General features: G+C 44.7%; 1 protein-coding gene across 7 annotated transcripts in view; it reads right to left on the reverse strand.

The window, feature by feature from the left end:
* CCDC88C (coiled-coil and HOOK domain protein 88C) overlaps positions 1–16270 on the reverse strand; it is a 460272-nt gene that overhangs the window by 237545 nt on the left and 206457 nt on the right. For all 7 annotated transcript variants that reach the window (XM_085626546.1, XM_085626541.1, XM_085626543.1 and 4 more), the window contains exon 4: positions 13613–13682. In XM_085626546.1, coding sequence (XP_085482672.1) covers positions 13613–13682 — 70 coding nt within the window. The remainder of the gene's footprint in view (positions 1–13612; positions 13683–16270) is intronic.

Raw genomic sequence — 16270 nt, forward strand, 5'->3', positions numbered from 1 at the left:
CCAGTTTAGACCAAGACATATGCAAATCAGTCATGACCCTGCTCCTCATGGGAACAGTCCAGACCAAACTGCTACCTTCCCTACAACGCATGGAAATTAACCCGCCAATGATATTGAAAAAGTCTGACTTTTCCTATCACTAAATGCAGGGCTACCAGCAACTTCAATGGAGTCTGTAGATGGAGGTGACCTAGAGCTCAGACAAAGAGGAGGCAAGAGCCGAGGGATGAAGTTAACAAGGAAGAGAAGGCTTGGGTTGTAGAGAGATGTACCATCTTTATTAAAGACTACAGAAAGGAAGTAGTTAATAAAGAGTGACTGATAACAAGCACACACTACCAACTAATAAAAGCCACACTTACATTTTTACATACTTTACATTTATGATCAGTAGTCATTATGGTTAAATCAGGAAGCTCGCAGATGCTTCCCCCACAGCTGCCCCTATTTGATGCTCTTGCACGTAAGACAGCTTTGCGTCCCTCTTATCGCAGCCTGCCCCTTATTCCACATTCTAGATATCGCCGCTCAAGCCACAGCGTCAAATAAAGGGTAACCAGCACGCAAGCTGACTGCCTCAATTCCACCTTCTCGACTCTTCACCCATACTGCGAGACTTAAGAATATGACATCTCAAGTGGCTCTTACTGGGTCCGCGGCTCACACCTTGAGTAATCTCACACTTGTGCATCTTCCAAGGCCCCGTTGAGTAGAATGGACTTGCTGCTAACATTCCGATTGTTCTTTAACACATTGCCCACTAGCTTCAAATGATTCCATACTTTGGCCCTTTTCACTTAGCCTCCTCTCTTCCAGACTCGTGGGGGCACAATAAAAGGGGGTGAAGACTTTACACACTTCCCTTCCGATTCTGTGCATCTCCTGCAGAGTCTAGTTACATCAGGGCCCTGCTGTTAGCACAGGGATCTCTTACTGCCCAGTTCTGGGCTAGCACATTTCATCATCATCCTCATGCCCGTAATGGCCAAGTGAGCGTGGCAGAGAAGACCGCCTCCATGCTTCTGCATGTTCCAGGGCAGGCGTGGAGCATCCACAAAGCTATATGTAGAACGTTCACGGTTTCAATAAGCTGATCATTAATTTTGACTTGGATATGACAGGGGTTCCATCCTGCAGCATACTTCCTTAGTAAAGGGAAATTGTTTAATTGGATTTTTAAAGATCATATCTAGCGATTCCTGCTTCCATTCAGGGAAGATCTAGCAGGGAGACAGACGCCTCCTTGCCAGAGGCCTACGGGGTTTACACTTCCAAAACATGCATGGCAGCAACTGGCCTGTGCCAACTAGGTTTGTACTTCCTTAAGAAGCCTCAAGTGGAGGGAGGGGTGACAGAAGGACTTAACGTCTGGCATAAAGTTTTTATCTTCAGCTATAAATTTGTGATTACGCGACCTTTCTCAGCTTGAGTAAATGCACTTGCAATTTACTGTACTTAGGAGCACTTGGGTTTCTTTGAATAAGGTATGGTCCAAGAATGCATGGATACATTCTCAATTTAAGAAGGAAGGAGAAGAGGAAGTGGAACCAGGGATAAAGGTCAGATCATGTACCTGTAATCGACAATAGAACTGTGCCCATTTTCCTCGTCCCATAAATTACATTCCTCTCACCCACTAGAATTGATGTAATTCTGCTGATCAGTCTTATGGGCTTTGTACTTTCAGGAAGTGTGTAAAGAGGGTCTGTCCCCCTCACATTTACTCTCAGAAGTCAAAGAGCGACAGGAGCAGTATTACAGAAACGTCAAATAACACCAAGGTCCCTCTTTGAGCTGTCGGTCACCTAATTCTGTAAGGAAAGTGACAAACATGTGGGACCAAGTTATGACGAAAATCATTAGTAAGTAAAAAAAAAAGAGAAGAGCATTCACTTTTAGTTTGAACTCCTGAAACCTCTGCCTCCTGAAGACTCTGGAGCCTTCTAATCATGGAGTCCACACTACACCCCTATGGAATACAACCATAGAAAGCGGCAAAGCAGAAATTCACCATTCCCTGCCTGATTTCAACTGTACAAGCAAGCCAGAAAACTGAATTGTTTTATTTGATGTCTAAGGCAGAGCGACCACGTAGCCCAAGTAGATCACATCAGAGAACAGGTGCTTTGTAATGATTTCAATACATAATATAATTGTCATAGGAAAACAGAATTCACAATCCAATATTTTCAGTGAGAACCCACTACAGAGGTAAGTCGTTGCAGAGAAATTGCTACAGAGAAACCTCAGATATGTTTGTAATTAACATTAGAACTCTTCGAACAAAATCAATGCATAGAATTACTTTACATCAAATATTTATTTAATTTAACCATCTCCTAAATATACTAACCCTGGGGTGAGTTCCACTACGCGGAACTCCACGAAGTGCAAAAACCCCCCCAAAAAACTCCGCTGCACTACGCGGAGCTCCGCAAGCGGCGGTGTACGATAGAAAAATGTAGTTTGCGGTAATTGGACAATGCCGGATGCATGTCCACACTGTGCAGTCATCGCGAACGGCACTATGCACAGCGCAAGCTGTCCCTGCTTTCCTTTTCTGCCACTCGAGTAGATTTTTACTCGAGCAGCAGCTTTCTCAATGCGAGCGGTCGCGAGCATACGCGACCACTCACAAATATGTTTCCCATAATCATGACTTCAGTCTTTCCCCATTCAATTTAAGTGAATTAACAGTCACCCATTAAGTGACTTTTGTTAAATATTGGCCGAGCTGGATATGATTAAGGATGGGATTCATTGCCATAATAATTTGTGTGTCGTCCGCGTACGATACCAGGTCCCGGCCAATGGCCTGTGGTCTGCCAAGTAGATAAAGCTGGGTGTAACAAGACCTAAAAATGGATGGGCATATTTATGGGGCATAAAGGTTGGATCTACTTGAAGTTTTCCATAAGGTTTCTGAAATACACTTCATACCAAAGCTTTAGAAAATGTAAATGGTCACAGTTGGTTCTCTATATTTAAATTATATGCAAGATTGCCATTAGTTCTCGAACCAGTAGACTGCTCAAGACATTTCAAAATATTGTTATTACTCAAGCAAATACAGGTGAATAGTGTGAAAATGTATCCATTTAAAGTATTTGTTTTTTTGCTAAAATAATTTCAAATTGAGTTTGAGAAAGAATTGTTATGTACTGAGGCAAAAATCACCAGAAGCAACAATTTGCATAAATCACCAATGTTTGCACAGCAATGGTATGACAGAGCTGCTTTGCAGGTGTGCCAGACGTGGGGCATGATATGTGATGTGTCATGAAGTACCAATATAGTATTTTTACCCTTTGTGACATTAGTGTGCCACTATGCCATAATAAAAGGTCTCACCGCAGAGTGACTTGCCACCATCTTCTCTAAGGCAGGACCTCTTGTATGTCGTATTAACAAAGGGAAATAAGAGGGAGGAGCCAAGATGGCGACCGGAGCAGACGCTTGAGCGCCCGGCTCCGCCGGCCCTTGGCCTCGGACTATCATCCTGATTCCTATCCTCGCCGATTTTCGAGGTGCAACGTGCGCGACGACGCGCTGACCGCGCCGCCGCTTTCCCGGAGTCTGGGCCCGCCCGGATGCCGGAGTTCTTGGTGCCTTTGTTCTCCGCGCTGGACCCCTGCTCTGTTGTGGCCTTGGCCGGCCCCCTGGAAGCTCCGCAGTCACTGGACCCCCGGCGCAGATCTGAGCCCCGCGGCCCCGATCCCGCCTCACACCACGGATTGTCGCCAGATGAGCCGGGGGAGAGACGCCCGGACACCTCCTTCACCTTTCACCTGACGGGCTGGAGCTATAGGGTAAGCCCCGGTGTGGCGGGTCTCCTGCTTCGCTCTGTGGCCCGCGCTGTGGAAGGCTCCGGACCCCCTTCTTCTATTGCCTAGTCGGCTGCAAAGAGAGTCCGAGGGAGGGGAAGCGACTGTTGGCTTTCACCTGTTGCGGCGCAGACCTGCGTGGAATTGCCTCCTTGTTACGACCCCCCCCCCTGGCCACTGTACCGTTCAGCGGTAAAACATGGCGTTGATTGCCTGCTCGCTGCTGGGGGGCGATGCTCCGGTCTCGCCCGCTGCCCGCTTCGCCCTCCCTCTACCAGACTCCAGCTCCACAGTGCCGTCCCGGATTGCTGCCGATGTGGGGGCGCAGCTTCCGCTGACATGCGGCTCCGTTCTGGCTGCCCTGCGGGACCTTCGTCTGCAATTGTGTGTTGGCTTGCAAACGCTGAGTGAGCGGTTCGACTCCATACCGTCGGCTGCGGGTCGTGAGCGCCCCGTTTGTTCTCAACAAGACGTGGGTCTGCCAGTGCTTCTGTCCTCTTGCGGGGACGCAACGACTGTGTATAACCGTGCTACACTGGTGTCTGCATCTGGCTTTCCCGGCACCCAGGATCAATCGATCTCCTGCTCAATTGTGGACACTTTGTTTCCCCGTTTATTGCTGCCTGCTCTGTTGTTGCCTGCCTCACCGCGTCCGCAAGAGTATCCAGCTGAGCGACGCCTGGCGTCCTCGAGGAACCGTTCGCGGTGGCCTGCGGCTTCTTTTGTGTGGAGCTCCTGTACTTTACAGGCCAGGTCTGGATTTTATGTGGTGCACGGGGGGACCTCGGTGGATGATCGGCGGCCATTTTGTGACTCTGCTTCTCCATCTTCTCCCAAGCGGCCATGTTGTCTTTGTCTGCACGGGCTGCGGGGCCTTCATGTGGGGGCTAGTCTAATCTTACGCCCGCGATCGGGCCAGGGCTAGATTGATTTCTATCACCATGGGGTCACGGATGGGCTGGACTGGGACTGGAACTGTCTGCATATGTTGTGCGCACTCATCGCGATTTGTCTGCCTTCATTTATATTGTTGTGACACGTTATCTTCACACGACCGCCTTTGGGTGTAGTGGGTTCTCAGTGTGTGGAGACGTAGTTGGCCGGTGGTTTCGGGCGCTCCGAGGTTACGTGGGCTCCTCCCCGCTTTCTTCTTTGTTTTCTTATTTTCTTTACTCTATTCCTACTTTCTCTCCTGTCTATATTTCGGGTTCATTGGGCGACAGGCACTATGCCGGGGGGGGGGCAGGCCGTAGCCTCCGCATTGGTGTAGGGTGGGGGGGTAAATTACCTTTTCCTTTTAGTTCTATGGGCCTCTTTCTTCTATGTCTCTGCGCTATACTTGTTTCCGATTCGGGGTCCGGGTGTGGGGTGGATTGAGTGGGGGCGGCTTTGGAGGGGTGCGTATTTACTCATGTGACTATCCTGTTATATAACTGCATAGCCTCACTGTCTGAGATTTTCTATGGCCGTTTTAATGATGCTGCTGCTCTCCCGTGTGATGAAGCCATCTTGCGGACTCGAATCTCCTTGGTTCTATCCTCTACTGTCTTTTTCCTCGATAAAATTATTTTGAAAACCTTAAAATTAACCTTTACTTCTCCTTCCCCTGGTGTCAAGGATCTCTCCAGTGTATAACTCCTGAATCGTTGCTAATCTTGACCATTGACGCACAGGGGTTGTAATGTGTGTCTCAGTGCTTAACCGTTTTGTGGCCGGCCTGATGGTTGTAGGCCCGTATTTGTCCTTTTCATATGCACAAATAAAGGTTTTTTAAAAAAAAAACAAAAAAAAAAAACAAAGGAAAATAAGGAAGGAGGGTGGTAGAGCTCTCCAGCAGCCTTGACATCGCCATCACGTATAATAAATGGGGCATCACAGGCTGCATCAGACCATTCACAACAATTCTGCCAGCTTTCCACTACAATAGCACTGTACTTCTTCGAGCTCCCTCTCTTGAACAGGCAAGTCCTTTTCTGCCCATTATCTTGCTCTGTGAGCCTTATGAATGCATTTGTCACTTTCACAGTCATAGATAAGGCAATATTTGGTTCTAGGACCCTTCAGGCATGCAGTTTTGATTCGTTTCACCTGCTTGTCTTTTCCACCTATTGGTCTCCATCCTGCAAAGCCCTAGGCTACTGCTGGTGACAATGTGCCAATATGTCATCCTTCCTTTGTCCCTAAGGCACCATTCTCCATTAAGTAATTGGGGGAATGCTTGCTTGTTGTCAGATAACCAGTTTTGGAAGGAAAAGCATTTTCGGTGTACCTTGATGCTGATGCCTACGGCCTCCTCTGGTAGAATCCAGGCCATCCCTGTATACAGGTATGTGCCCTTCTATCTTCCGTGTGAGATGTGTGGTAGTATGTCTGAAACTGTTGGATTGCTATCCCTGCGGAAGGGCTCAAGGTTTATAGTATTCGCAGCTAGCAACAAGAGGGCATCTCCTGTGCACATGATCTCCCATGAGTCACTGGTGGAAATATTTATGCCCATATAAGAATGGCTTGTCTCCGTCTAGAAGGTGGCTAGAAGGCATAAGCTTATCCCCCCTAATGTCTCCAATGTGCACAAGAAGAAGCTGGCAAACATGTTTTATTCATTCAGTGGTGGAAGCCTTTGATTTTCGTACAGTGCCACTATGTAATGGGTAAGTGTACTGAAATATAGCTACCAAAAACCGCACAAACCGCATAACGAAAATTAAACTCAAGATGCAGGGATCTTAACAAAACCTCCAATACGCGAACAATGAGGCACCTGTTTTTTTCCACCCAGAACAAGCTCAATAAAGTTCTCTTCCTGAACCACTACATAGACATTGCCTATCTCACTACACTGAATATTTTGAGCGTAGTCAAAGGAGAGGGAACCTAGCTTGACCAGCATTCCAGAGAACCATGGAGGCTTTCACTGGACAGGACAGATAAGTCGTGGATTGGTGAAGACAGAGCAGCTGAAAAAGCGAAAGCTTGAAGCCAGATTTCAGTGTGCCAAAGGATGGTAACTCCAGCCTCGAATAATGACCTTCACTAGTCCAATGACAACTGTCAACTAGGGACATGAACCCACCCACCACCGGCCAGCAGGCTGAATGTGTCCCCTTGGGTACCGCAACTCCAACCTTGATCTTGGCCCAGCGCGTTGAAGCCCAGCACCCCTTCTCAGAAGAAAACTATAATTTGCGAGCTGCATAACAAGCCTCCTGCCTCCCTGTACCCATGTGTACCAAGAAAAAGAATATAACAGCCTGGACGTTGATGGCAAATAGAGAAAAAAACATAAATCAACAGCTAACTCGTAAATAACAAAAAATGTACAGCCTCTAAAAATGGCCTTTATATGGGAGTTGGGAAAAGATCATGGAAATTCAGAAGTAGAAACTGTGGTATGGGCCCATTTTACGGTAAAGTGTCCCCTAAACGTGAGGTAGAAGACCCAACCCCACAAATGTCACCAGAAAATCCCGACCACAATAATCGGGTACCCATAAACAAACATTTTGCTTGCAGGTGCCCTCTAATAGTAAAGTGCCAGCAACCAGGCCCCACTGGGTACCAGAATATGCTGACCGCGACCGCGAGCTACTTAAAACCAGGCCTGTTTCTCAGTCAGTGCTGAGGACGATTTTTATAACACTACAAAAGTGTGCGATAATTCATATGCTTGGATGTGTCCAATATTTGGAAATGTCCAGTATTTGTAAAGCGCGAACAATTACCCGAGGGTGACAAGGCGCTGGGGGCCGTCGGGAAGATTAAGCAAGATTTTGCCCAGGGTGCTGGGCTTATCTGCCGCTGGCGCCGGGGATCGAACCGTGAGACCCCGTGTTCTGGAGTCAGCTGCCCTGGCCGCTGCACCACATCTCTGTGTCATGTTTGGGACAGTCATGTCTTAGTCTGTTCGTATCAGGCTTCACAATTGGCATCGGGTATCATTTGGAGGCAATCATGTATCAAAGAGATGAGAAGCTAAAGGTCTCGGAGAAGTTAAATCCTGTTGGAAAAATCCCTTTCTCTAACACTCCTCAAAAAGCTAATGACCCTGTGAAATGGTGTAAGGGGGCACTATGTGTCCATTTCCTACGCAGAGTGGCTTGGCCTCCCACAACCAGTTTAGCCACCAGAAATGACCACTGTGTACAGACAATGTGCAACAGTGCCACGCAGTGACCAAGGATGGGTGATGGGAAGTATTTATAGTTTTTGTGCCTGGAGTGGTGTCCTCAGGAAAGCACTTCCCAGCAATGGAAAATGTATATTTTTCAAGCCCTTTTTTAAAAAATACCTGTAATGTAAGGTGGATTTGTAGGATGCTGCTTGTCACCCATGAGGGTATCCATGCCATTTCACAAAAACAAAGTATGAATAGTACATTTACCACCTCAATGGCAACAAATCCCTCAACAGCCCGAGGGTACAACTGAAGACAAGCAGTGTTTGAGAGATGGTTGGGTCTTGTGTAACATCAGAGCAGCCCCAACAGGTGTGGGATTGGGCATGAGCCCCAGTCTGTGGGTACACTGTTGTTTGCCTGGTAATGGCCCGCTGGCCATACAATGCTAGGCTTCATTACCTTTGTGTGTGGGGGTACAGCGAATGCGATATCAATTCACATACCAGCCTCCACCCTCAATCCCTCCCCACAATTTGAGGCAGCTTCAGAGCTGCAGTAAGCACTGCACAAGAAGCCCACATGATAAGCGCAGTTACTGACCAACACAGCGCCACCCCTTTCATCAACCTAGGAAAGAGTGAACCGTGAGCAGGGCACGAGGAGATTGTATTTGTGATTAGGGGGTTACTCGGAGTTGTCCATGCGGTCCACTGCAAAACTTTAATATTTAGGAACCCGCCCTTTATTGCTCTTCCTAGATTACAGGTTCTAATGTTACTTTTGACAGTAAAGCTATCAGATCAGGATTTATAGAGTACTTTTTCTGCTTGAGTGGAAGGAAAACCAATATTTCTGTGGTACAGTGAGTGAAGCTCAGGGTGTTGCTATGGCCTGAATAAAACACACGCAGAACACCGTGTAACAATGTTCACATAACCTTTCCTCAGTAAAGGTCATTTGTTTGCCCTTGAATCTTCACTGTTTGATAAATAAAGCACGTTCTCTCGGCTTCCTTGTTTGGATATCGGCACCAACAAATACGCACTGGGTCAAGGAGCAGACGTGAAATATGAAATGGTTTCCAATTACGAAGGACGTTCTTGTGGGAAGCAGTGTACACTGCTCACCAATCAAGGCAGGCATGCAACCTTCAAAAATGCTGGCAACATTCATGCATTTGGACCCTTATTAGATTATTTGGCAAAGGTGCGTGGGCATGTCGCATGCACTGGCCAAATTGGCAATCGCCATATCCTAGGTTAAAATAAACTGCACCGTTTGATTTTTAAAAAACATTTTTTTGCACCAGATGGGCGGTACGAAATCACCCTGCTCCAGTGCAGATTTCTGTAATATGCCCGCTGGTCTATGGCAGAGTTAAGAAATCATTTTTTACCCGAGATGATTTACATATACCTGCGTGGTACCATAAACTGCAAAGTTTGGGTTTTAAGCATTTGCAAACTTGTTTAGGTTCAGTGAGGTTGCCTGGCTTATTACACCAATAGTCGAGCAAACATGAATAAAGCATAGAATTTACAATACACAAAGGGGTAGAACAATCAGCTTTAGGACATGGACTCAAAAACGACGTCTGGTGGTGGGCTAGAAATAATGACTGGTATTCAGTTAGGGAAACAAGCATTGGCAAATTCAACAGGCCTCGCCTTCATAACACGAGTGCCAAGCTGTTGGGTCTGTCAATCTTAGTTTATAAAGCATTGTTAAAAAAATAATAATACTGGTATCTCAGAACAGTACACGACTGAATTAAATATTGTCAATCTTTATAAATTGTGGTTTATTGTTCAAATACTTTTTACTATAAAAAGCAAAGAATGAAGAGGTATCAGATTTGAGAGGAAAACGCTTTCTCGGGCCTAATTAACTTCCACAGGACTCAGAACTGAAACCAATGCAAGAGGCATTTAGTTCTCTGCAGTAGCCCACTGAGCCCTTTTATGAGCCTCTTAGAGAAGAGACATCATTTTAGCCATGCTAAGTATAACTTCTGCTTCAAATGCAGGCTGGGTTCATCAGTCTGCCCCTATCCCAGTGCCATAAATCCTGTCCAGCAAGTACTAAGCTTCATACACTCTTACAGTTTGCTAGTTCACAAGAAGTAAACGCGCAGTTACTATCATAGTTCAAAAGAGTGCTTTATTTTACATAAACTACATACAACAGGGCTGCCATCTGACAGGGTGACCAGCACAGCTTGCTAGGCGTATCAGAAGCTTTTTTTGGGTCTAGGGGGCAACATTTTTGGAAGGTTCCCTCTTTGAAGAAGTAGTGCAGAATGAAGACATAAAACGTGTTAAAGAGAAAAAAAGGCAGTAGTTTACTATACCTAGTGGTGTTGCCATTTTAGATAGATCAGGAAGGAACAGATTCATCATTCTTGTTTAATATTTAAAGCAACTTGCAGTAAGACAGTGTAGCCTCAAAATGTGCAGGGCTGGGGCAAAGAGCCCTGGCTACCTTCCTGTAGCGAAGGTGCTGCAGTTCGCTTTTGTTCTGATCTGTTTCATTCAGTTGGAATATAGTCCTTCCATGCATAAGGGCATTGCATATTTTTTGACACAATGAGTGCCAGTAGCTAAAATTCTGCCCAGGAAACCCGCAGTCAGTGCAATTAAACATTGACATGCCGAATACCAAACCTACGCAGTCTTAAATCAACTTCTTGCCTTTTAATTCCCTACCAGACGTACAGTGCCCATTACTCTTGCAGGTTCCTGCTTTTCCCCTTTCTGACGTTGTTTCTGTCTTTCTCGCTCTGCCTTTCTGCACTGTGTTTCTCCCTTTCTTGTCTCGGTAAACATTTGATGCAAAAAACATAAGTGGAGATGCGCCCCCCTCCCCCTCGCTCAAATTAACCATTGCATAAGGACATATCTTATGTTTGGCTTTTCAGGGAACTAAGGACTAGTTAGGTCCTGCTTGGATAAAAGGTGGCTTAGACAGCAAACAAAGTGAGGGATAACAAGTCCCAGTGATACAGCAAGCTAGGGAATGACCACAAAGCCTTCCATATACGGACTAAGGCAATTAATTGACACAATCATTCTAATCTGTAAAAGGCTTTGCCAATGCTGGTTTGTAAAAAAAATTGTTAAAAAAATGCTGTGGTGATGCGATAGATAGAGTGCAATAGTCCGATAGATAGATAGATAGACAAGATAGATAGATAAGATAGATAGAGAGAGAGTGAGGGCGATAGATAGAGTGTAATTATGTAGAATATAATTATGTGGCACTGAGTGGTTTTGTGTGGAGTGTATGTTGATTTTAGTGGCGTGTAATTATGTGGCATTGAGTGTTATTTTGAGTGTATCTTGCATTGTTTGCATTGTAATTAATTGGCACTGAGTGTTATTTGGAGTGCATGTGGCATTGAGTGTAGTGTAATTATGTGGTGTGTAATTATGTGGCGCTGAGTGGTATTTGAAGTGTATGTGGCATTGAGCATGGTGTAATTATGTGGTGTGTAACTATGTGGCACTGATTGGTTTTTGGAGTGTCTGTTGTATTGAGTGCATTGTAGTTATGTGGCATGTAATTATGTGGCTCTGAGTGGCATTCGGAGTGTATGTTGCCTTGCCTTGTATTTCTATGGTTCCTTAAACCCTTAGAGGCAATTCTTTTATTTTAACTAAAAGGATGGTAGTTAAATGGTGTTTACGGCAGGATGGTCGTTAAATGGTGGCTACGGAGAAGCTGTGTGCTGAAAGGCAAAGAGAACACTGGCATGAAAGTGAATGCGAGGATGAAAATGGAATGAGTGTGGCAGGATGGTCGTTAAATGGTGGGTACGGAGAAGCTGTGTGCTGAAAGGCAAAGAGAACACGAGCATGAAAGTGAAACCGAGGATGAAAATGGAATGAGTGTGGCAGGATGTTAGTTAAATGGTGGTTACGGGGAAGCTGAGTGCTGAAAGGCAAAGAGAACATGGGCCAAAGCTGGAAGAAAACAAGAGATGCGAGAGGCATGTGTGTGTGGCAAACACTGGTGGGGCTCAGAGCATTCTGTTGCTGCCTTGATGCCTGTGTGTGTGAGCAGTGGGGCTGTGTGTGTGAAGTGCCTAAAGTTGCAAGAAAACATATGGTTATTTAAATCCTTAGACGCAGAATTAATGGAGCTAATGTTATCGATCTTAGAAGGATGAAAAGAGAATGAGCGCGGCATATGTTAACTTTGTAAGCGCAGAAAGCGTGCAGGGCAAACTTATTATTTTGGTTGTTTGAGACTCAGATCTGGGCAAAGCTGCAAGAAAACACGGAGGGGGAGGGCGGGCTGTGTGCTGAAAGGCAAAGAGAACACGGGCATGAAAGTGAAATCGATAGATGGCAATGCGTCCGTGAGACTAGCCCTGTGGTGGGGGAGGGACAGTTGTGAGGCGCCATGAGGAAACAATCTCTCGGCATGCTGTGGCTGGGGAGCGCATTCCAGGCGGGGGAGCGGACCCTTTGAAGTATGATGCCGAGGCTGTGGCTACATGTGCACGTGCCACTGGGCTGAAGCGCTTCCCCAAACGGATTGCATGGCGGCACGATACACATGATTGTGCGCGTGTTCGCCATGCAATCCACTTTTGGGAGCACTTTGAAATGCCCCTCTCACTAGAGTCTCGCATAGCGATTGCGTAAACGCAATAGCTAGGCGAGACCTAAAAAGTACAACACAAGTTTGCTCTTTGCTCAAACCTGGTCAAATATACCTACTGCAGTGCTTTTACAGGTGCGCTGTGAGGGTGTGGGGAGCAACAAGGAGAGCAAGAACACACATTTGCTAAGCGCAAAAGAATAAAGCAGCTATCTCATTCATTCATTTAAATCTTTATTTCGACGCATTAGCATCATAAAAGATACAATAAAAAAACATTTGTTACTCTTACAATTTAACATTTTCTAGCTCAAAAAAGAATTACAGGGTCAATTAAGCTAACCTATTTATATATATCCATTGCGTCCGAGTACACAATATCTAGTTACAAAGTTCTTTATCAAACACAATTTACCTGGGCGAAAATTTTACAATAATTAATAGTACAATTAATAATAAATACAATTTAAGAGCTATTAAAATAGTATTAAATCACTAACCGCTAGGATATAGTTTATTTTTTTTTTAAAAAGTTTATAAAAACAACAACAACATCCTCCTGGTTGGGTAATTAGACATGCAATTTATGTATTTGATTGTCCTGGTCATTTTGGAGATATTTAATAAACAATAGTTGTGCATTTATGTATATATATATATTTTTTTTTTACTTTTTAAAAATGTAGGCCCACATAAAGCAGCTATCTCAATTTGAGCAGTGGAAGGATTAAAGTCATCCAGTCAAAAGGTTGGTAAAGAAGCTAAGCACTAAGGGAGAACACAAGAAGAGGAGGGACACCCACTGAATATGCAAGCAAGCAAATTAGATTAACAAGAAAACCAACAAATGTCATGCAATGGGCTTTCCCCTATTGGTAATGTCCACAACAAGTCTTCAGTAACAAACAACTAAAAGCTGCCTGTAGGCAAGACCTAAAAGAAGGTGCCAGCCCTGCCACCATTACACAGTCAAATGCATGCGTTTTAACAGTGATATTTTTGTTTTTGATAGACCGGTCCTGCTCAAATTGCACATTGCACATTTTTAAAAACGAGAAATACCTACCAGAAAGAGGATCTTTGCCAATCAGCAAAATATCAGGCAAATTCATCACGATCAACTGCTGAAGAACCTCCTGAAATGACAAACCAGAAACACATACTGAGACTTGAAAATGTCAAATTAACTTCCAGTAAACAAAACAACAACAAAAAAGAAATCACATAGAGCAGCAAAAATGCTACATTTCAAAGTGGGACATGTTTGGTAGACTGCCTTTTGAGGATTACTCGATCAATGGTCACTCACTCTCTACACCCGTCGTAAGCTAGCCACATTTCATGTATGTGACTACTGCAGGTCGGATGTCTCACTATTGGCTACTACTCGTTGCCCGGCAGCAGCGAGCACTCTTCTCCTTCCATGTCTTCTTGCTAACGCACCCAAAGAAGTGTCAGAAGACCCCACCCAGTGTCTAAGATACTGCAATCCTGTTCTGCCACGTTTACACCAAGCCCTGTTTGTAGTGCTCAGAGGAGCTAAAATCAATAAGCAGGACATACAAAAACAGGATAAATAAAAAAAAATCATAAATAAATGAAAAAGTAATCATAGCTTCTATAGATTGATAGTTGTAAATTATTTATCTAAAATTCCATTATAACGTCAGGTACACCCTGACAAGAAAGGGACCACTTTACATTCATAAAGCAAAAAATTTTGAACCAGCTTGGCAATGGATCATACAGTCAAAGCCCCTGCAGCTCACATTATATATTTAAACCCCCTTGAGCTCACACGTGCAAACAGATCTATGTGCAGGAGATGTGCAAGGCTGTTAATGAGGAGGACGCTTCTGCAAACACCTGGTGCTGCTCTCATAGGGGACACGTCAGGGGAGCATGAAAAATGGCAGCAAAAGCACCAAGATCCTGCGACAAGAGAGGCACCATCACAATAGACCACCTCAGCTCTGCATCTGAGCACACATTTGCAGACAGGCCATACCTATACGAAGTAAAGAACATTTAGGGGTTAGCTTTCAACCTTCTTATATCTTGAAGTCGGCAGAAAATGTCCTTAAAATCTTTTTCCCCAAATCCCTTGGCAAATTATGGAAAAGACCTTTGATGGTCTTGAAACTGATACAATTAGTAAAGACGCAAGAGATTATATCTTTATTCCTTTAACATTTACAACCTACAAAAATTAATATTGAGAGCGACAACTGAAAAACGACTGGATTTGGAGTGTTTCTCGAAAGCAGAGTGTGAGGAGAGGTTTGCGTACTTGTGCATGCTAGCATTCCACGAGGGTGCCTACCCTAACTTTATTTATTGTGTATGTATACTCAGACCTCTGCATTTTCCTTAATGCGCTTATTAGCAAACTAGATGCCTGGAGAAATAGTCCGTACAGTGCACGACACTTTGTGTCACAGCATGAATAGGTCCCATCTGGTAATATAAACCCCATTAGAAAAGGACCACCACAAATCCACTGCCAGTAGAAATAAAAACAGTTTCAAAATCTAAAATGCTTACCACAATTCTTGTGCCAGTGAACATCTCAACGGAATTTCTGCCATCATATGCCAAGGTGCCACAAATATATCAAGATGCTCCTCAAATGCCAGGGCACTGCCAGGTCTGTCATGGGGCAGATCCTCTCTGTAGTTTAAGACCCCTTGTCTTATGACAGGATACAGTACATGCAAAATGAGGCTAGTTGGGGAGCTAGGGAATCAAAAGGGGTGGACTAAAGGTGCCACAGCATTTTCGTCATACTGGCTGGCGAGCAGGCATTACAGAAGTAGGCATGTGGCTCACAAAGAAAAACTCTGTAACCACTCCATACCATTGTCAACACCTCCTTCACTCAAAGTATCCGTTTCTTAACAGGCTAGATGCTACCATTCCTAAACAAAGCCACACTAAGCCCATACGACCACAGAAACTATTGGCTTGTGACTCATTACCAAGATCGAAAAAACGAATTATGCACAACTACAAGATTTCATCATCGTCATGTGACCATCCTGTGTGATTATCAATCTGGCATCAGATTACACTGCAGCACAAGACAGCTCTTTTACAAATAATAGACGACACCCCCTTTTGATAACTGATAAAGATCACCCGTGATTCTTGTTATTACTAGATCACTTAGCTGTCTTCAACAGCGTTGACTACTCCAAACGCATCCACACCAGGAAGGCTCAAATTAAATTCCCTAGAAACATCCTACAGGTGCTACAGACATCGGTTTATTCACATGTGCACGGCCAGGTCCCAGAAGAGTCCGATCACCTGCAGAGTAACCAGGGGTTTTATCTTTTTTCTGTTACCTTCAACCTCTACAAGGAGCCCCATTGAGGCTCTACTGACTGAAAACCAAAAGAAATCACCAATATGCGGATGATGAACAACAGTATCTGAAAGCCTTGTGTCCTGCAGACATCCATCACTGCTTGTACCTCATCCAGTCCCAGATATCCAGCACCAATTTGAGGATTGACCTATCCAAAAAACAGAATTCCTCCTATGCACCAAGGGCGACAAACAACAACTATTCCCAATCTAGCCCAAAAATATGAATCTGCACTGTTTTGAACCCCAACTTTACCCAATTCGAAGTCCCTCAGATTCCTCTAGGACACTAATCTCACCTTCAAGCAACACATCATCAAGAATATAAAGATGGCCAGTACCGCCTCTCTATCAA

The sequence above is a fragment of the Triturus cristatus genome, chromosome 9 (genome assembly GCF_964204655.1).
Source record: "Triturus cristatus chromosome 9, aTriCri1.1, whole genome shotgun sequence".
Classification (NCBI taxonomy): Eukaryota; Metazoa; Chordata; class Amphibia; order Caudata; family Salamandridae; genus Triturus; species Triturus cristatus.